Source organism: Fusarium oxysporum, chromosome 11, assembly GCF_000149955.1.
Source record: "Fusarium oxysporum f. sp. lycopersici 4287 chromosome 11, whole genome shotgun sequence".
Taxonomy (NCBI): Eukaryota; Fungi; Ascomycota; class Sordariomycetes; order Hypocreales; family Nectriaceae; genus Fusarium; species Fusarium oxysporum.
The window spans coordinates 681,709-699,318 of NC_030996.1; the positions used below are offsets into that span (position 1 = coordinate 681,709).

Below are 17,610 nucleotides of genomic sequence, written 5' to 3' on the forward strand. Positions count from 1 at the left end.
AGCCCTACTGGGCCAAACATGTTACAACACTCGATCCTTCGGGACCGTGACATTTCTCAGCCTTGCAATGGTGGCTGACTGTCACATCAAGCGAATCCTTCACGCTTATCTATGGGTCGCAATCTAACCATCCCTTTCATGGCAAGGCTCTCGGCATCGCGAATATTCGAGGCTATGCAGGAACACGAGATTATGATGAACATCCATAAGCGCCGAGCGATACCTGGCTCCGATAAAAGATTGCTTTCTCAATAGATTTCCATGACATGAGAATAAGCAGATGCGACTTCGATCCAATTTTAGGATTGATCAACAATGGACTAACTTAGAAGATAAAGTTGAAGTCTCGGTCAACTCCACGAACCTTCAGAAGGCCTCTCCTACTACCTTCGGCCGGCAATCTGTCAGTGACTGACGGGTAAGACGGAAAGGACAGTACTTTTGGAGAAATCATGTCTTGGCTGACGATCGTAACTTTGTCCCGCCTTGCAAGTCCCATCGCGCACAGACAGATCTTGCCAAGAATGAACAACAAACCCGCTTTTCCGCGATCCTTTCTATGGAACGCATGTACTGTAATTTCGTCCTGATTCAAGCCTCGACGGTTGACGCTGGGAGATCCCAGTGTTGCATTACTCTTGTTAGCTTACACTGATTTCCCAACTCCATCCAGCATATATGTAGGACAGAGACTCTGAAGTCGTCCCTCATCACCCATCTCACTGCATCGAGCAATACAGTCTTTTTCAACCGTCTTTCATTTTTATACACTCGTTTAAACCGTCAATCTTTTAGAATTATCTGGCTCATCATCATGTTGGGCTCCAAGAGTTTCCAGAACGGCTGGGCTAAGCTGTTGGCCTCGCTGTTCTTCCTCCTTGCTGCTTCTCAGCTCTGCACCGCTGCACCCTACACCACTCAGTGAGTCCGTTAACTATAATCATCGTTCGATGTAGCTGATACCCCAAGGCTCGCTGTTCGCGATGGTCAGCATCTCTACTCTAGAGTCATCACCCCCGAGCTAGATGCCTACAAACGCAAGCTCGACGCCAGCCAAGCTGCCGGAACATACGTTGGCCAAGATGATACTAAGTTTGTAGATTTCACTGCTGCTGGGGATCACGTTGTTGGAAGCTCATCCTTTGCTGGCTGCTTCGGTGTCATCCTTGCGACCAAGCAAGGTACCATTGTTGGTCACTACAACCTTGATCAGGCTGGCTTGGACAACGCCAAGAAGGAGATCCCCGATCTTTACAGCAAGCACAACGACAAGGTTGGGGGTGCTTCTGCTCATCTTTACTCTGCCGTCTACTATGAAAATGGGGAGCTTGTTGACGGAAACCTGTACAACGAGTACAAGAAGTTCCTCACAGACCTTATTGGAAGCGAGCCCGAGGATCACCACTACACTGAGGCTGCTGAGACCGTTCCTGAGGAGGATCTGTTCGAAGACAAGTGGGACCATGATGCGGTGAGCGGCGGTTTTGTCGTTGAGAACTCTGGTGGTGGCGGTGCTGATACCAGTATCTTCTTCATTACCATTGAGAGACAGCGCACCAGCGCTCAGCTACCTGGCCGCCGTTAGGTTTGGTTGCCGCCTAGTATGAAGATTTTGTAACGCTCTTACGCCTTCATTCTTGTACCCATCCATTACATCAGATAGAACCTATGTCAGCTTCGTATCCACCAATCTATCATCTTCATCTCCAACTTGCCTCCTCTCCAGATGAAGCCGTTTTCCCTCTATGAGGTTCAAGATATGTTCTTGATAGATGAGAGAATGTTAAGTCGTTACTGGTCTCTGAAAGATTTCATCTATGATCATGTGCTGAATTCAAAGCTAGCTTGTGATAAATATGCCCCAAAAAGATACCATTATGCTATATGTCGGCTACCATAGCCTATTCATTCCTTCGTTGAATGCCCAGACATTCAAGGAATGGTCCATCATGGCAGGCTACCAGGTATGCTTGCTCTGTGGTAGACTCATTAGTATGCTTAATCTTGCACCAGGAAGGCACAGCAAAAGTATCACGCGCCTCCCACTTGAACGTCATCGTCTCTCCTGTCGGCGTCACAAGCTCAGTCCGACCCTTTCCTTCATAGCAGTGGTAGAGATATGACTGGCTTTCTTGTGACTCTACCGTGGCACCAGGGCCCAATCTCTCGGCTTGAACACCGAGGAATGTTGACAGAGGCTTTCCGCTGGAGAGCTTATAGTGATAGATGGAGTAGTCGCTCTTGTCAGAGTTGAGTTCTTTCTCAACGGGAGCCCATGGGAATCGGAACTCGCAAGGGTCACAATGCCTGATGCCGTTAGCAAAGATGAAATTAATTATGTAAGGTATGAAGATACTCACTCGCTAGGATATCGTGGGTCAGAGTAGCCCTCAGCAAAGTGAACTGGAGCAAAGCGGAACAAAGGCAGGTTCAACATATCCAACCAGACTACTGGCTTATCACTCTCGTTGCCATGGTCATGCCAGTGCCAGATCGGTGTGATGACAACATCGCCTCTAACGAGAGGCATCTTCTTGCCCTCGACTGCGGTGAAACCTTCGCCATCGATGATGAAGCGAGCTGCGAAGGCAAGATGTCTGTGTGCTGGCGCTGTCTCGCCAGGATTGACGATCTGAAGACCTCCATAAATAGTGTCTGTTGTGTATGGTGATTCTAGAAATGTCAGTCAGATAAGTTCAGTAGTATGACTGATGTACTCACGCATGCTGGGGTTCACTAGCATCAGAACTCGTCGCTCAGCTTTCTCCTCTGGCACCAACTTGGCCGCTGTCTTTAGATGAGGCAAGGCTTCTCTGTATGTCCACATATGTGGTTTCGCTGTGGGGTTTGGTGTCGGCGGCACCATCATGCTCATCTGTGACCAAAGGGGCTCCAAGTTCTTTGATGGTAGTTCGCTGAGATACTGCTTCATCTCTGGCGAGTCGCCATCCGAGGGGCCCGAATCCACTGTGCTAGTATAGTTTCCCATTATTTCTGTGACTTCTGCAAAGAGTATAAAATGAGGTTGAGATTATCTTTGACCTGGTTTGTGACTCGCGAGTGTCGTGAGTCTTCTGGGGATAAATAACGATTGATATGGCTTTCGAGTGGATAACAATCGTAAAATCCCCAGATACGAGCAAAGCTGGGGAAATAGCACCGATAGGCAACAGAATTGCTACAACAGTCACATTGTGCCGCGTCTAATCAATCATCCACAACAGCCGAAGTCAATATCCGTCCTCCGGGTTCACTCCGGTGGGATCCGGGCTTTGGCCTTCCGGCCGGACCGCGCTATGACTGGCCACAACAGTGGATCTCAACACCAACGCTCTCCGACAATCATCACACCTTTTAGAAACAACTATAACAGGTAGGATACAACCTTTACGATGATACGACAATGAGAATAGCCAGTATCGCATCGTCATTGTATCGCAGAAATTTCACATCGTCATTTTCTCGCACAATGTCTTCAACAACTTGGAACCGCCTCATCCGCTTTGTCGATGACAACGGAAATGAGACCTTTGGAGACCCTGTCGTTGAGAATGACAAGGACTTTTCTGAGAAGTTAGCCAAGAATGGCCTATGGGCTGTTGAGTACAAGGGTCAGAGTCCTGTGGCGCAACTCACCAAGGGTGACAAGGTGCATGTCAAGGCTGTAAAGGAGCTTCTGCGACCGGCTGATGTGCCTATTATCCGATGCATTGGCCTTAACTACATCAAGCACAGTAAGTGATGCAGTACCCATTGTATGGGGGTATACTAACTTGAGCGATTAGTCAAGGAAGGTGGCCGAACACCGCCGCCTTATCCCTCATTGTTCATCAAGCCCTCAACCTCCATTGCTGGCTTCAATGAGGATGTTCCCATTCCTAAGATCGCCCAAGATGGCACAATAGACTACGAGGGAGAGTTGGTAGGTTTTACATGCTTTTCCATCTACACACAGATCTAATCAATATTTCAGGGCATTGTGATTGGCAAGTCTGGCAAGAACATCACCAAAGAAGACGCTCTCTCCTACGTAGCAGGCTACGTCGTCTCCAACGACGTCTCCGCTCGAGCATGGCAACGAGACCCCAAGAAGGCCGGCGGTGTTCCCCAGTGGTGCTTCAGCAAGGGTTTCGACAAGTTCGCCCCCATTGGACCTCTTCTCGTCTCTCCTGCTGTTGTTGGCAACGCTTCCAAGCTGCACTTGAGAACAACTGTCAACGGTGAGGAGAGACAAAGCGAGGGTACGAATGATCTTCTTTTCGGGGTTGAGGAAATTGTCAGCTTCATCAGCCAAGGCACAACACTTGAGGCTGGAACTGTTGTTCTCACAGGAACACCGTGTGGCGTCGCCATGGGAATGAAGGAGCCTAAGTATCTTAATGATGGTGATGTTGTGGAGGTTAGCATCACCGAGTTGGGAAGTGTCAAGAACAAGATGGTGTTCGAGTAATAGGTAGATTAAAACATGGTATTTGGGTAATAGACATAGAAGCAACTTTTCCATTGTGTTATTCGTTCAAAAGCTCCCAAACTCCCTGAATATCGTTCAGCCATGACATATCATTTACATCCAAGTTAAAAGCCGCAAGTTCCTGAGGATTGAAGTCCGGTATCGGGGTTTGGAACTCTTCAGCAAGTTGCTGAACCAGATCAGGGACCTCCATGTTTGTCATCGGTTGCTGAGGGAGGCCTGGGTTATTCCCTTCTCCGGGTCTGCTGTTGTTCCCCGTCTCACGTCCTGGTGAGCCACGAGGCGTCGCTTGCAAGATCTTTGATGAAAGAATATGTAAAGCCGCCACGCATCTACGGGGAGACTGGCCGAATTGCTCATGAGCCTTGAGCACTGAGATAGCTTGACCCCAAGATCTTCCGATTTCCGCGGCCGAAAAAGCATCTGGTCGAAGTTTGGCAGCGATCAGCACTGTAGCAGCGGAGTAGATATAGTATACTCGATACCACCATGCCGGAAGCAGACCAACAGTGCTATCTAGTGTTTGGTGCTTCACCAGAGTGTTGATCATGTTCTGAGCTGTCGTGACGCAGAACATCGCGCCCTGTTGAACGACCCGAGCTTGCAAGTTGTCGTCCATGGGCTTCTTATCTTGGGGAGATTGGGTGAGACAGAATCTGGATAGGACTGGCCTTAGCAACAGGATACGCGCGTGGAGGAATCTGTTCGTAAGTTAGTCGCCATGGACAGCGGTGAAAGTGGAAGACGCGTACCTCATGCGAAGGATCACGGCTTGTCGACGTGCTATCTCGTCCTTATTTAACTCCAACAACTCCCATCTTAGATGATCTGGTAGCTTTGATTGCCATCTGCTGATACAGCGATCCAATTGCACCACTCTATCGAGGTCTTCATCCTCAACGTCCAAGCCCTCAAGGTCAAAGTGGGATTCCTTCTCTTTTGGCCGATTGCCCTGTGAGCCGTCGTAGAAGGCAATCATGGTCTTGTGGATAATCTCGTAAAGTCGCACTGATCTCACGAAGAAGCTGTAATATTCCAAGCCTTGCATTCCATTCTGGGCGTTTGAAGTTTCAGCTGGCAACGGTACATTCTTTGCAGGATGCTGGGAGATCATGGCAGGGCGACCATGGGTCACAGACACCATGCTGGCTGAGTTAGGTTCACTGGGTGTCGAGATGCAGTCAAGGTCACTTACCGATCCATCAGAACACATCCATACCATATCCTGCGCAACAGCTCTCGCTCACCAGGATCTGAGCGATTCGCCGACGTCTCGGGCAGGTGAAGCCCTAACCCTTGAGCCATCCTGATGGCGGAGCCAATAACCATCCATGTCTGATGAGGATTATATGTACTCTGAAGATACTGGCTCGTTACTAGTAGGCACTGCACCAGTTCAAGAGATCCAGGCTCCCAGGGACTCATAGGCAACAGCTCCTGGGCCCTCTGGAAGTAGGTCTCACTCGACTGTTCTCGCTGTTCTAACGAATGCGATTCCACAAGTTGTGTAGACAGAGCCAAGATGACGTTTAGTGTAGCGACAAAGACACGCTCATTTAAGTCCATCGTCGTCCCAGAGAATATCGCATTATAAGCACGGGTCCATCGGTTCCTATCCAGAAACGGATACAATGGGTCAACATAGAACCAGTACAGCTCTATTAGATGATCCGCCTGCCTCCGAGGAGGTAGAACGTATGAGAAGTCTGGAGATGTAACTGAGGCAGGGCCCATAACACCAGCTGACCTAGATGTACTTGATGCATTATCACTCGAGCTAGGGGGTTTACCCAGCCTCACGTCTATAGCTTTCTTGATCTGAGCTGTAAACGACCCAGCACTGCTTTTACCGAAGAACTCCTCAGTACTGGTACCCTCATCAATGACCGCCGTCATGGAGTCAACAGCAGAAGGACTGTTTGAACAAACTGAAGCTCCGACATTGCGTTGGCCACTGTGTGAGTCCGGCCTGGTACCGCTGCCGGGGGTAGATGTCACTGGGGAGTGATGATGTGGCGGTGGTGGCGGCAGGGACAGAGGCATAGACCTTCGCGGTTGAGGCTCGTATGTGTTCACCGCTGGTAAGATCGGAACAGGTGTGCTTGCCATAGAAGGAGAACTACCCTGCCTCTGCACTGGCAATGCTGGTGCTGGAGGAGCAACGGGACGTCCATTCTGAGCTGCAGTGAAAGGCGCTGCTATTGGCGGGCGATGCTGTATGAAGGCAGTCGAACTAGCGCTAAAGTTGCACTTGTCCCTCAAAGCCAACTTCCTACTACAGGAGCCACAGACTACAGCCTCTTAGCCTTTGTGCCCTCCTGGGGCTGAGCGTTTGTCTCACCTGGTCGCACACCGTCGCACTTGACCTTCTTGGCTCTGCAGTTGTCGCAAGCGACATCAATCTTGAGGCGTTTGGCCCCACTCTGGCGATTAGCAGAGGCACCGTCATCTCGTCGTGGAGGCTCCATGTGTAGTCCAGTTCCGTATCCGAAGGGAATGTCGTTCGTTGTTGGGTCGGGAGAGGATGGATTTTCGGAATGGACATGAATTGGTTCGGAACGGGGGATCCCCAGAATTAAGAGATAAGATTATGAAGCTGGAGGCTGGGATCGCATACGGCTAAAATCCGGGGAGCATTAGCGGGGGTTACAGAATCTCTGCATTAGCTTCACTCGGAGCTCGTCGGTAAGTCGTGGCATACCGGATATACTGACTGAGCTGAAGTGACATTATTGACAAGAAAATTGACCGTTAGAGGTGTTTTACTGTTCTCGTGACTGAACTGCAATATTGCCTGTATCTCCTTTTGGCTCAATAACTCCAGCCGAGGTCCGTGGATGATGGAGCTTGACCTCTCCAGACCAATCGGCGGCCCTTGTTCTAATCCACCAACAAGCAAGGTTCCCCTCTTTCTCCGCATCCTCACTCTTGCCTTGTCTCCTCTACGCGTCACTTTCGCATCTCCTCCCATTGACCCGCGTCTTTGACTGGCTCCACCCAAGTTGGCCGATTTCTAACAAAAATCTCATTCGCTGGTTGGAACTTGAGCCTAAACCACGTTTTAGGCTTGAGCGCAATGAGCATAGGGTAGTTACTTTACTTACCCGCCATCCAGCAATGGGAGCCGGATCATGTAGAATTTTCCCTTTGCTGCTGCCGGAATAGTCCAGAGCGTGCATCCACATGTACGGCAAAATGCTTTCTCTTTGGAACTGCCGCTCGATGTGTCGGAGAGTGAGTACTTCGTAATAGCATCTTCTGCGGTAGTGGAGACTTTGACATCTTGCGTCGTGAATTTTCCAATCTGCCAGGTATAGGTTAGCTCGTCAACAACTCATTAAGTGAGATTCTTTACCAGTTGATGAGTTCCACCAGCCCCTATACAGCAATGTTCACAGAAGCATGACAGTACTGTGACTGGTTCCGATGAAATTGTGAACTTCACGTTGCCACAGAGGCACTGCCCCGAATAAGGTGCTGGCATGTTTTCGGGTGATGTTGAGCTCCGTAAATAGGCTGTGTGAAGAACACCTCATCTGTCTCAGGCATACCCTTTCATCACTTCAACTCTATTATACCATCCTGGTGTCTGAAAGTGGTGTTGCCATACTCACTTACACAGGAGCCCCGGAAGAGATGGTTTCGTGACCCCTTCCGGATTCCCTCCGAGTCAGACGGCTTTGATCAAAGTCTCGGGCCCGATCCGAGGAACAGCAGACTATTGCCTAATTACGTACGCGTTGGGTTCCGGGTCTAGTGTACCGGCGTGTTGGTAACGTTCGGTCCCGGACCAATACCCAGACCCAGATCCAGCAGCAGAAAGTAGCGCCTTCGAGTTAGTAGAGGAGAGCTCTTGAAGTGATAGGTGCATGATGAACGGAGGCAGAGTCGAGACTCGCATAGAAATTTTGGAGGATTTGGCCTATTAGTCCATTTAGTGACATGAGCCTATTGGCGACCGATACTTGGATCATTCCGTGAACTCTAGGTAAGACACGCAGCAATTTTCGGCTCTCACCCCATGGAATGTGTTAGGACAAAGAAAGTGACTATCGTGATTATAATAGAATTGACCTCTCTAAATCTATGGATCGAAAACAGCCTTTTGCACCTTCACCACAGTATCTCCAACAATATCGGCTGAAGAAACTCCCAATGAGAAGCGATACTCGCCCTCATCAATCACCCACTTCTTCAGTCCAGTATCAAAATGTGCCAAGTCTCTCTGTTTCACCAGAAGCTTAACCAACTTCGTCTCACCGGGCTCCAATCGGACCTTCTGGAAAGCCACGAGAGCCTTGATCGGCTGATCAGGAGACTGCTCAGCTGGACCAGCATAGATCTGTAATAATGCGCCACCAGCTTGCTTTCCAGTATTGGATACTTGAGCAGAGACATACCAATCGTCACCCTCGCGATACACATTGCCTAGGTCATATGTAAAAGTCGTGTAAGACAGGCCGTGACCGAATGGAAAGTTGACCTTCTCCCGAGGAAGTCGATCAAAGTGACGATATCCGACGAAAACACCCTCGGCGTAAGTAACCTTGAGCTGTCCATCTACATATTCGCCAGGGAAATTCCCGTGCGCGGGGCAGTCCTCAATGCTCTTAGGGAAGCTCACTGGTAGTCGACCTTCAGGATCGACAGCTCCTGTAAGGACATCTGCGATAGAGTAACCGCATTCTTGGCCGGGGAACCAAGCTTGCACGACAGCGGGGACTTGTTCGAGCCAGGGCATGGCGATAGCAACGCCGGTAGAGTTGACAACCACGGTGTTGGGGTTGACCGATGCCACTGTAGACACAAGAGCGTCTTGCGTGCCCTTTCGAGGAAGATTGAACCCATCTTGATCTCGACCTTCAGTCTCCCATTGAGGATCATGTCCGGTAAATACGATCGCGTAATCTGCAGCCTTGGCAACGTCAGCAGCTTCTCCGACGAGATCTGCATCGTGGTCGGATTCAAGTGAGAAGCCGACACGAACGCCACTGCGACCTTCAAGAATGGTCAGGCCGATCTTGGTAGGTGGATCACTGCAGATACGTAATCGATAAGTCTTGCCGCCTTCGAATTTGTGACGGAACTCAGGCTCTGGAGCAGCGAGGAACAGAGAGCCCATGGGGTCAGTGCAGTTGGCAGTCTGCTCGTAAATAATCTCGCCATCAACATAGACCCTTGTAGGCCCCAATCCAGAGCAGGCGATGTAGTGCTCTCCTGTCTCAGCCGGCGTAAAGTCACCGACAATTTCAAGTCTCCTCCACAGTGACTCTTGTGATCCCAGAGGCGAGTATGCAGAAGTTGGCTGTCCAACAGTAGATACGGGCTCAGCTTCACCCTCCTTGAACAGCTGCCGACTGAAGCCGGGCTTCCCATCAAGACCCACGACTTTACCGCAGAGACCATCGGGATGAATAGCAGGAAGCAGACGCTCGCGATGAGCGCCTCGCGCGTATGTGAACTCGACGTCATCGCCAAGGGCCTCGTGCAACCCTTGCCAGGGAGTGATCTTGCGGTACGCGTTGACAGCCGCACTACCTCCTCCGTGAGCCATGGCGTCTTTAGCAAATCCGATAAGAGCAATCTTCTTCTTCTGAACTTTTTCCCTGGTCAGCGGAAGGAGATCTCCCTGATTCTTCAGCAAGACGATGCCCCGCGCTCCAGCCTCGCGAATCATGCTTCGCAGTTCGGGGGTATTAGTGTCTTGACCAAGAGCGACAGAGTGTGGCTTTGCTTCACGCGCCTTGAGCTTCAACGCCCACTCAACAACAGACTTGGCGCGCTCATTGATGGTGCTTTCTGTCAAATCTCCCCGCTCAAGTGCCTCCTTGACAGCATCTTCCTTCCTTAGACGGGGAGGACCAGGCATCTCCAGGTCCAAACCAGCATTGAGTGCTGCAGCGACGGAATTCGTACCGCCCCAATCACTCATGACAAGGCCTTTCCAGCCCCATTCACCACGCAAGACCTCTTGCAGGAGCCACTTGTGCTCATCGCAATGAACACCATTGACATGATTATAAGCTGTCATGATCGCCCAAGGATTCGCTTCCTTCACAGCAATCTCAAACGGCCTGAGGTAAATCTCGCGCAATGCACGTTCATCAATGGTCTCATCAACAGTCGTACGAGCTGTTTCTTGCTCATTGGCCACGAAATGCTTTATCGTAGCTGATATACCAAGACTTTGAAGTCCTTGTATGACTTTTGAGGACATTTTACCGGTAAGAAATGGGTCTTCACTGTAGCTCTCAAAATTACGACCACCGAGAGGATGGCGATGCATGCAGACTGTTGGGCCGAGCATACAGTTAACTCGCTTGCCTCTCGCTTCAGCACCTAGAGCCTTGCCGAACTTCTCGGCAAGGTCTAGGTCGAATGTCGCTGCGAGATTGCATGCTGCTGGGAAACACGCCGACTTAATGTCGAGATCTGTTGCTGCTGAGCGAATTCCATTTGGACCGTCGGCGGTCTTGATTCTGTTAGTAAATAGCTGGAGGAGTCAAGAGATCGAACTCACTTTGATCGAAGGAACTCCCTTTTCTGGATAACCAACTGTTTCTGAGAAGTTCCGACCTGCTAAGAGGGAAATCTGATAAGAATTAGCTGAATCCGTCTTCAGACGGTTGATGGTGTAACGTACCTTCTCCTCCAGCGTTAGTGACTGTATGATCGCATCAATATCAGTGTTTGCCATTTTGCCGTTGTATGCCTCGAAACTACTGGGGTAGGGACGGATGCTGATACTCGCGAGTAATAAGCAAGCCCGGATCTCTTCTCTTTGACTTGCGTGCGGGTCAACGTCGGGGAACTAGATCGCTAATTTTGTGGAGGTCCTGAGGGGGAATATCTTCAGCTTAGGACTGGTTCAATTGGCAATGAAGCATCCACCGGACTTTAACGAGCTTCGGCAAAACGACAACGGAGACTAGAAAACTGGTCAAGGCTCGAGTCATGAGCGAGATTAAGGCCAATCAGCTGAACGCTGCTTCGGAAGACATGACTGTGGACCAATGGTAGCCTGGTCCGAAGTCTCGGAACAGCTGGGAATAGCGTCGGATCCAGACCAAACGCGTCAGGCCAAGACCCCATCAAACAAGTTGTCAATCTCTTCAAGCGTCAAAGAACGCTCCAAGTTCCCCATGGGGTGTCAGATTACCACCGCGTGGGGTAGCATTGGATCTGCATAATATTTTTCTGTTTTCGTTGGCTCAGATATAATTAACCTCAATGACCCTGGGGTTTTGGGTTTCTGAACATTCATCATCAGTCGCTGATTGACGTTGGGACATCTGACAAGACATCGATCATCTCCAAGAGTCATGGGTTCCTCACCAACAGAGAAGAAAAGTGCTGCCGCGGCTGCCGGCAATGACCTTGCAGCAGTGAGTTTACTCCTGAGATGCAAATGGTGGCATTGGATGCTAACATTCTGGCCAGGTACTTCCCGATGATGCTCGACCTTGGTATCGCGTACCGCATCTCCTGAAGCTCAACCTTCTCCTTCTTATTCCTCTCGTGTCATCAGGCGCAATTGGTTATGATGGTATGTTCCGCACGCGACAACTTCATCCTCTTACTAACATGCACAGGATCGATGATGAACGGTCTCCAGACCCTCCCTCAATGGAGAGGCTACTTTGGACAGCCCGAAGGCGCCATGCTCGGTGCTCTCAACTCCGTATACCCAGCTGGAAAGGTCATCGCCCTATTCTTCGTCACCTACGTATGCGATCGATTCGGTAGAAAGACAGCCATGATGGTCGGAGCCTTGACTTGTGTCGCTTTCGCAATCATGCAAGCTGTGTCACAGAACTTGGAGACTTTCATTGCGGCGAGAGCTATCCTCGGTTTCTTCACAAGTTTCTTGGCTCAGCCGAGTCCTATCCTCATCACTGAGCTTGCCTATCCTACACACCGAGGAAAGCTTACCGCACTGTACAACACATCCTTCGTAAGTACCAGCTCTCATAGTCGAGGGCACCCACTGACTTGACAGTACCTCGGAGGTATTATTGCCGCCTGGTGCACATACGGAACCTTCAAGATCGACTCAACATGGAGCTGGAGAATCCCCTCTCTTCTCCAGGGAGCCCTCCCCTTCATCCAGCTCCTCGCCGTTTACTTCCTTCCTGAATCTCCCCGATGGCTCGTCGCCCACGGTCGACGCGAAGAAGCCCGCAAGATCCTCGCCACGTATCACGCCGGCGGCGACGCAAACGCTCCACTTGTCAACTTCGAGATGGCAGAGATTGAGGGTGCTTTAACGCACGAAGCCGATGCCATGTCACAGAACTCCTGGCTCGAACTCGTCAGAACTCCCGCCAACAGAAAGAGAACACTCATTGCCGTTATCGTGGGTTGGTTTGCTCAGTGGAACGGTATCAACCTCGTCAGGTATGTTGTCTAACCACGGCCCCACGTTTGTGTATCTGTCTAACGTCACCTGTAGCTACTACCTTGTTCTCGTCCTCAACACAATTGGTATCACAGCTGCTAAGGAACAGACTCTCATCAACGGTCTTTTGCAGATCTCAAACTGGGTTGCCGCGATCTTCGTTGGTGCTATGTTAGTCGACAGACTTGGACGTCGCACTCTGTTCCTTCTTTCGACTTGTGGCATGTTCGTGTCGTACATTATCTGGACCGCTCTTAGTGCTTCGTTCGACAGTACTCGAAGCCCAACTACCGGAAAGGCCATTGTCGGCTTTGTGTTTATCACATTCTTCTTCTACGCTATTGCTTGGGCCCCTCTCCTTCAAGCGTATACCGTTGAGATCTTCCCGTATACCCTTCGCAGCCGCGGTGTCTCCGTCATGTACGTCAGCACATTCGTTGGTCTTGTCGTTGGGAACCAGGTCAACCCAATTGCCATGAAGAACATCGGTTGGAAATACTACATTGTCTTCTGCTGCATTCTCGCCTGTCTCATCGTTGTTATCTGGTTCCTTTTCCCCGAGACCAAGGGTCATACTCTGGAGGAAATCCAGGCCATCTTTGAGGGGACCTCTCACGGAGCTCTTCATGCTGGTAAGCTGGATGACATTGAGAATGGGCGATTGGATCAGGATGGCAAGAAGGATAGAAAGGTCGACCAGGTTGAACTTGCTTAGGCGGATTCACAAGAGCCCTAGATTTAGTAACAGTAATAATAGACTATGGCAACTTCAATCATTACTTGAGTAAACGAATTGATCGTATTGACCTCCAAGTTCCAGGAACAATGTTCCGATGGCGACCTGCCGACGTATAACCAAGCGGAGTCAAAGCAGAAGCCCGGGGCTGTCGCTCGTTGCACACCGGAAGATCCATCGAATGAGTGATTGACATGTCTCAGACCCATCGTTCTACCAGGATTCCTGGGGGGCGTCAATGATCACAGACGATGGAAGCACGAAGTCTCACATGGCGATAAACGCGTTATCTTCAGGCTTTCGTGATACCGTCGTACGCCGGCATTACTCTGAACTTGCTGGATAGAGTATTTCTCACCGCATGTCTCGGACCGACTTCTATCGGTATGCTGTCATGTCCGGTGCGGCGGGAAGAGCTTCGTATCTGGAGGTACGCTCATCCTTGTATCTTCTCTTGAAATGAAAGATCTCATCGGCTATAAAGGCAAGAGCCATCTCTTCTTCTCCAGCCCATCCAAACCAAATCGCATCGAACAAAGTCGAATAACCAATACATCTTACCTACAGCTCATATTCCATCATGAAGTACTCAGCCGTCGCTATTCTTTCCCTTGCCCAAGGCATCGTCGCTGCGCCGTCCTTCTTGGAGAAGATCAAGGGTAGTAAGCCAAAGGCTCTGTCAACTGATCAAGATATATCGTAAGCAGCCTCTCTGCAAGATATCCAATAGGCTCCACTACTACAACCCACAGTTCACTGCGGCCTGCATAGGAAATGTTCCTTTGCTGACACCGATTCATAGCCTTTCTATCAAGTTCTCGCATGTACCGATGCAGAGGGAGGAACATCAGGCAGTGAAGTCTGAGATCTGCTGGCTGCTATGCGCTGACAAGGACATTAACTGCCCAGAAGGATTGGTAAGCTATATTTACTCCATATTTCATGTATCTCTTTGCCCTAACCAAGAGACAGTACCGCTCTAAGAAGGTTAGATCACCTCCTTGGCCCAAATTTAACAATAACTGACCTTGAATCCCAGGTTGATGATTGTTGGACTTGTTGCTACGAGTATTAGCGACATGCTTCAAAAGTTCCATTAGGCGGCCTCAAAGTGAGGCCTTGAGGTTCTCCTGCCGTCCAATAGTATAGGCTGAATTGTTGGTTTCGAAGAACTCCCCACACGGCACTCGCTTAGTTGGTATGTAACAATTCAACGCCTCATCGGAGGCGTTTTGGGTATGGTTGTCATGGGTCTTGGCATACAACGAAGCTCATTCTCAAAATTTGCATGCCCATATCCACATTCTGGAATCCCTCCATCTCGAGATACTTCTTAGCCTTATTTTGTGACCTAGAACCATCGTTAGCCATGAATCGTACGAAGACCACTGTGCATGCAAAGTCTCAGATTGCAGAATTGTCTGCAACTCCTGCTGGCCGTTTTTGAACCCCGCCTCTATCCGTTCGATCTTGCGGTGCAACTTGGATTTGACCACATAAGCGACGGCTCCCATGCAGTCGTTGCATTTTTGCTTGTCTGTCATATAGCGTAGTTCGCCCAGGAGTGCTTGAGCAGAAGTGTGGCATTTTCTTGCAGTCTTCTGAACCCGTCTTTCGGCATCAGACAGCCTTTCGGATGAGCTCATTGTCTCGTAGCGAGCCCAAGTCAAGTCACAGGCTTGCGCCAGGTTTTCGGCGTGCTCTTTTATGTTGTGATGAGTGGTGGGTTCCCCACCGTATACTGTCTTACACTCAGATATGAACCCAGTTGAGGCATGGATGAGCTGGTACAGCGCGCAAACTGTGCCGACAATCTCGAATCCTGTAGTCATAGTGCCGAATGTTGGTGACAGATGTTGGCGGCAGATATTGGCGTGAACACAAGACAAGAGGCTACAGGCCTGGCTGGAATAAAGCGGTGGTAGGCAGAGTGCATAAACGGGGAAGCAACATAGGTAAACTGAGACTGGCGACAAAGATGAGCCATCGATTGAGTTATGCTCGACCTTTCAAGATCGACAGATGACTGATCTCACATCAAGGACGCCGGAACACCCATTTTTGGTAATCATTGCGGCATTCGAATCGTACAACCGAGGTCTTGATGATAATAGCCCCGAACAATGCTTCCTTGCATACGTAGTGGCACAGAAATGACCGACAACACGTGGTATTGATGACTGAAGTAACGGTCGAGGTAGATGACGAGCTCATTGCGACTAAATGGCTAGTCATTCAACTCCCGACGACAGAAACGACATGACGATTGCCTGTTGGTAACTATGCAAAGAAAGAGTGATTAAAGTATGTAAACTAAGAAAATTCATGAATCGAATCGCACCAAGCTAACTTTGACCCAACCAACATTAAAACGACCTTCCTAAAGGATAACAAAACCGAATAGCAAGCAGATGCATCGTTATCTACTGATTCTCCAAATACCACATGAAGCAATCAGTGATATGTCAGTGTCCAGCCGTTCTCATGTTCATCTTGCTCAAGGTAGACCTGTGAATCGCCCTTGGGATTTCGGAGTCCAACGATGAAGGAAAGAGTCTCAGCGCAGTTGACACCCCCGACAACATGGGTGTCTTCCTCACGATCATCCCAGAAAGAGAAGTTGGGGCCGCCAATCGATTTCTGATCGTCGAAGGGCTTGATGGAGTTGTATGTTACATCGTTCTCGGGGAAACCAGATAGAGGTCGTGCATCAGCTTGTGCATCGCTGTTCTTGACGAGGAATCTTCGAGAGTAGCGAGGGCCCTGACACCAAGACAGATCGCAGTCCTTTGCGCCTGCGGGGATGTCCTTGAAAATGATCACTTGCTCAACCTGAGACTTGTCCTTCCAAGTCTCGAGATGAACGCCGTTGACCGGACCACTAGATTCATCGGGATGCTCAGGGTAGATGTCGTACAACGTAGCAGGGACGATGGTCTTAATCGAAGATGATGATGTTGTAGAAGTGGGTTTGCCCTTCGCCTTGTCGGGTGTTTTGCCAGAAACGGGAGTAGGGTTGGCACAAGGATCGTGGTCGAAACAGCCGACGTTGGTGTCACAAGAGTAGTACCACGTACCAGTCGCGCATTCACTGGTCTGTTGGCGAGCGACATTAGCGGGAAGGGCACTCGCAGCAGAAGCAAGATACACCAGCGCTGTGACCATGTTGGTAATGGAAGGCATTGTTGCGGTTTGAGTTTGGAGTGCAAATATTATGAAGTGGAGGTCGGTGGGTGATGAGTTGTGAGCGCCCGGTAGAGCTTGGAGGTGTTGGTTATGAGTGTCTTGGCGTGAAGATGCTTCGGAACTGTTGCTTTGAGGGTGCATAACCATTGTCTTATAGAACGTCTTCCCCTCACCTAAAGAATATTTTGAGATGAATCACGAGGCGCAATATTTGATGCAATGACGAAGTGTCAGTGAACCAGGTTGTTAGCGGCGCGTCACTATCATAGCGACGTCTCTGAAGCTATTTCGAATGAGATTATTTCCATATTCAGAGCAAAGAAGGCTTGGAGCTGTCGTGACGTGGGCTTAGTATCGATCCTGTTGTCTTGGCAGCTTACTATCCTTGCCTCTGTTAGTAGCTGGACGAATAGCAGCGCTAGCTGACCACTCAGCCTCATTACTTATGTAGAAATGATGCGCTATTCTCCAAAATTAATTAATTTTAGAATGGGAAATACCTAGGATGTCAGTATTGTCATCTTATCTCAGCACCCAACCTTAAGACTCTAATGTCACGGTGTCCAGCCCAGCTTGGCACCTTAGCAAAGACATAGCCTTAACCAGACAGTTACGCGGCGTGGTGCATGTGCTGGGGCAGCTCTAGATCATTGACAAATTCCACTATACTTGGCAAAGAATTCATATACGCTCTAGCGGTAATTGTATGCGACAAGTAGTTTTGACACTCGGGTTGGAGTTTACAATATGGCACTCGCTCTAGCCAACCCATTATTCGTGCTGAGATCCACCTTCTACATCACTAAACGTAAATGCGGA

At 49.7% G+C, this 17,610-nt stretch overlaps 10 protein-coding genes across 12 annotated transcripts; 4 read left to right on the forward strand and 6 right to left on the reverse strand.

The window, feature by feature from the left end:
- The first annotated feature begins 609 nt into the window (after positions 1–609).
- On the forward strand, positions 610–1,545 carry FOXG_09620 (uncharacterized protein). The gene is made up of 2 exons (XM_018388833.1): positions 610–921; positions 970–1,545. The coding sequence occupies exon 2, from the start codon at positions 1,314–1,316 to the stop codon at positions 1,473–1,475; it is 162 nt and encodes a 53-aa protein (XP_018246974.1). The 5' UTR covers positions 610–921; positions 970–1,313; the 3' UTR covers positions 1,476–1,545.
- A 277-nt stretch (positions 1,546–1,822) lies between these two features.
- FOXG_09621 (gentisate 1,2-dioxygenase) lies at positions 1,823–3,191 on the reverse strand. The gene is made up of 3 exons (XM_018388834.1): positions 2,722–3,191; positions 2,361–2,673; positions 1,823–2,307 (listed from the first exon to the last, which is right to left on the reverse strand). Exons 1-3 carry the CDS (start codon positions 2,987–2,989, stop codon positions 1,902–1,904), a joined length of 987 nt encoding a protein of 328 aa, XP_018246975.1. The 5' UTR covers positions 2,990–3,191; the 3' UTR covers positions 1,823–1,901.
- Positions 3,192–3,351: 160 nt separating this feature from the next.
- Positions 3,352–4,586, forward strand: FOXG_09622 (5-carboxymethyl-2-hydroxymuconate isomerase). The gene is made up of 3 exons (XM_018388835.1): positions 3,352–3,734; positions 3,786–3,922; positions 3,974–4,586. The coding sequence occupies exons 1-3, from the start codon at positions 3,404–3,406 to the stop codon at positions 4,448–4,450; spliced, it is 945 nt and encodes a 314-aa protein (XP_018246976.1). The 5' UTR covers positions 3,352–3,403; the 3' UTR covers positions 4,451–4,586.
- On the reverse strand, positions 3,973–7,235 carry FOXG_09623 (uncharacterized protein). Of its 3 annotated transcripts, XM_018388837.1 has the most exons (5): positions 7,173–7,235; positions 6,813–7,090; positions 5,667–6,762; positions 5,224–5,616; positions 3,973–5,172 (listed from the first exon to the last, which is right to left on the reverse strand). In XM_018388837.1, exons 2-5 carry the CDS (start codon positions 6,937–6,939, stop codon positions 4,509–4,511), a joined length of 2,280 nt encoding a protein of 759 aa, XP_018246978.1. In that variant the 5' UTR covers positions 6,940–7,090; positions 7,173–7,235; the 3' UTR covers positions 3,973–4,508. The 3 variants fall into 3 exon arrangements, with proteins under 3 accessions (XP_018246978.1, XP_018246977.1, XP_018246979.1); XM_018388836.1 differs by lacking the exon at positions 7,173–7,235 and having other exon boundaries at positions 6,813–7,167; XM_018388838.1 differs by lacking the exon at positions 7,173–7,235 and having other exon boundaries at positions 5,667–7,167.
- Positions 7,236–7,420: 185 nt separating this feature from the next.
- On the reverse strand, positions 7,421–7,955 carry FOXG_20102 (uncharacterized protein; the record flags this gene model as incomplete). Its single annotated transcript, XM_018400380.1, has 3 exons — positions 7,421–7,520; positions 7,576–7,775; positions 7,827–7,955. The coding sequence occupies 3 exons, from the start codon at positions 7,953–7,955 to the stop codon at positions 7,421–7,423; spliced, it is 429 nt and encodes a 142-aa protein (XP_018246980.1).
- Positions 7,956–8,555: 600 nt separating this feature from the next.
- Positions 8,556–11,246, reverse strand: FOXG_09624 (uncharacterized protein; the record flags this gene model as incomplete). Its single annotated transcript, XM_018388839.1, has 3 exons — positions 11,115–11,246; positions 10,992–11,063; positions 8,556–10,943 (listed from the first exon to the last, which is right to left on the reverse strand). Exons 1-3 carry the CDS (start codon positions 11,166–11,168, stop codon positions 8,556–8,558), a joined length of 2,514 nt encoding a protein of 837 aa, XP_018246981.1. The 5' UTR covers positions 11,169–11,246.
- Positions 11,247–11,681: 435 nt separating this feature from the next.
- FOXG_09625 (uncharacterized protein) lies at positions 11,682–13,690 on the forward strand. The gene is made up of 5 exons (XM_018388840.1): positions 11,682–11,856; positions 11,912–12,017; positions 12,064–12,425; positions 12,471–12,868; positions 12,924–13,690. The coding sequence occupies exons 1-5, from the start codon at positions 11,794–11,796 to the stop codon at positions 13,582–13,584; spliced, it is 1,590 nt and encodes a 529-aa protein (XP_018246982.1). The 5' UTR covers positions 11,682–11,793; the 3' UTR covers positions 13,585–13,690.
- A 495-nt stretch (positions 13,691–14,185) lies between these two features.
- On the forward strand, positions 14,186–14,631 carry FOXG_20103 (uncharacterized protein; the record flags this gene model as incomplete). The annotated part of the gene is made up of 3 exons (XM_018400381.1): positions 14,186–14,304; positions 14,408–14,522; positions 14,578–14,631. 3 exons carry the CDS (start codon positions 14,186–14,188, stop codon positions 14,629–14,631), a joined length of 288 nt encoding a protein of 95 aa, XP_018246983.1.
- A 219-nt stretch (positions 14,632–14,850) lies between these two features.
- On the reverse strand, positions 14,851–15,437 carry FOXG_20104 (uncharacterized protein; the record flags this gene model as incomplete). Its single annotated transcript, XM_018400382.1, has 2 exons — positions 14,851–14,956; positions 14,986–15,437. The coding sequence occupies 2 exons, from the start codon at positions 15,435–15,437 to the stop codon at positions 14,851–14,853; spliced, it is 558 nt and encodes a 185-aa protein (XP_018246984.1).
- A 414-nt stretch (positions 15,438–15,851) lies between these two features.
- Positions 15,852–17,011, reverse strand: FOXG_09626 (uncharacterized protein). Its single transcript, XM_018388841.1, has one exon. It carries the CDS (start codon positions 16,936–16,938, stop codon positions 16,060–16,062), a length of 879 nt encoding a protein of 292 aa, XP_018246985.1. The 5' UTR covers positions 16,939–17,011; the 3' UTR covers positions 15,852–16,059.
- Positions 17,012–17,610: the final 599 nt, after the last annotated feature.

Excerpts from the sequence above, each read along its gene's own strand:
- FOXG_09625 (XM_018388840.1), top strand. The coding sequence starts at position 11,794 with ATGGGTTCCTCACCAACAGAGAAGAAAAGTGCTGCCGCGGCTGCCGGC. Across the intron at positions 11,857-11,911 it reads CCGGCAATGACCTTGCAGCA|GTACTTCCCGATGATGCTCG; the intron begins GTGAGTTTACTC and ends CATTCTGGCCAG. Across the intron at positions 12,426-12,470 it reads CACTGTACAACACATCCTTC|TACCTCGGAGGTATTATTGC; the intron begins GTAAGTACCAGC and ends CTGACTTGACAG.
- FOXG_09623 (XM_018388837.1), bottom strand. The coding sequence starts at position 6,939 with ATGGAGCCTCCACGACGAGATGACGGTGCCTCTGCTAATCGCCAGAGT. Across the intron at positions 5,617-5,666 it reads GGATGTGTTCTGATGGATCG|CATGGTGTCTGTGACCCATG; the intron begins GTAAGTGACCTT and ends TAACTCAGCCAG. Across the intron at positions 5,173-5,223 it reads GCCGTGATCCTTCGCATGAG|ATTCCTCCACGCGCGTATCC; the intron begins GTACGCGTCTTC and ends ACTTACGAACAG.
- FOXG_09621 (XM_018388834.1), bottom strand. The coding sequence starts at position 2,989 with ATGGGAAACTATACTAGCACAGTGGATTCGGGCCCCTCGGATGGCGAC. Across the intron at positions 2,674-2,721 it reads GCTAGTGAACCCCAGCATGC|AATCACCATACACAACAGAC; the intron begins GTGAGTACATCA and ends TGACATTTCTAG. Across the intron at positions 2,308-2,360 it reads GACCCACGATATCCTAGCGA|GCATTGTGACCCTTGCGAGT; the intron begins GTGAGTATCTTC and ends TAACGGCATCAG.
- FOXG_09626 (XM_018388841.1), bottom strand. The coding sequence starts at position 16,938 with ATGGTTATGCACCCTCAAAGCAACAGTTCCGAAGCATCTTCACGCCAA.
- FOXG_09620 (XM_018388833.1), top strand. The coding sequence starts at position 1,314 with ATGAAAATGGGGAGCTTGTTGACGGAAACCTGTACAACGAGTACAAGA.
- FOXG_09622 (XM_018388835.1), top strand. The coding sequence starts at position 3,404 with ATGAGAATAGCCAGTATCGCATCGTCATTGTATCGCAGAAATTTCACA. Across the intron at positions 3,735-3,785 it reads CCTTAACTACATCAAGCACA|TCAAGGAAGGTGGCCGAACA; the intron begins GTAAGTGATGCA and ends TTGAGCGATTAG. Across the intron at positions 3,923-3,973 it reads TAGACTACGAGGGAGAGTTG|GGCATTGTGATTGGCAAGTC; the intron begins GTAGGTTTTACA and ends TCAATATTTCAG.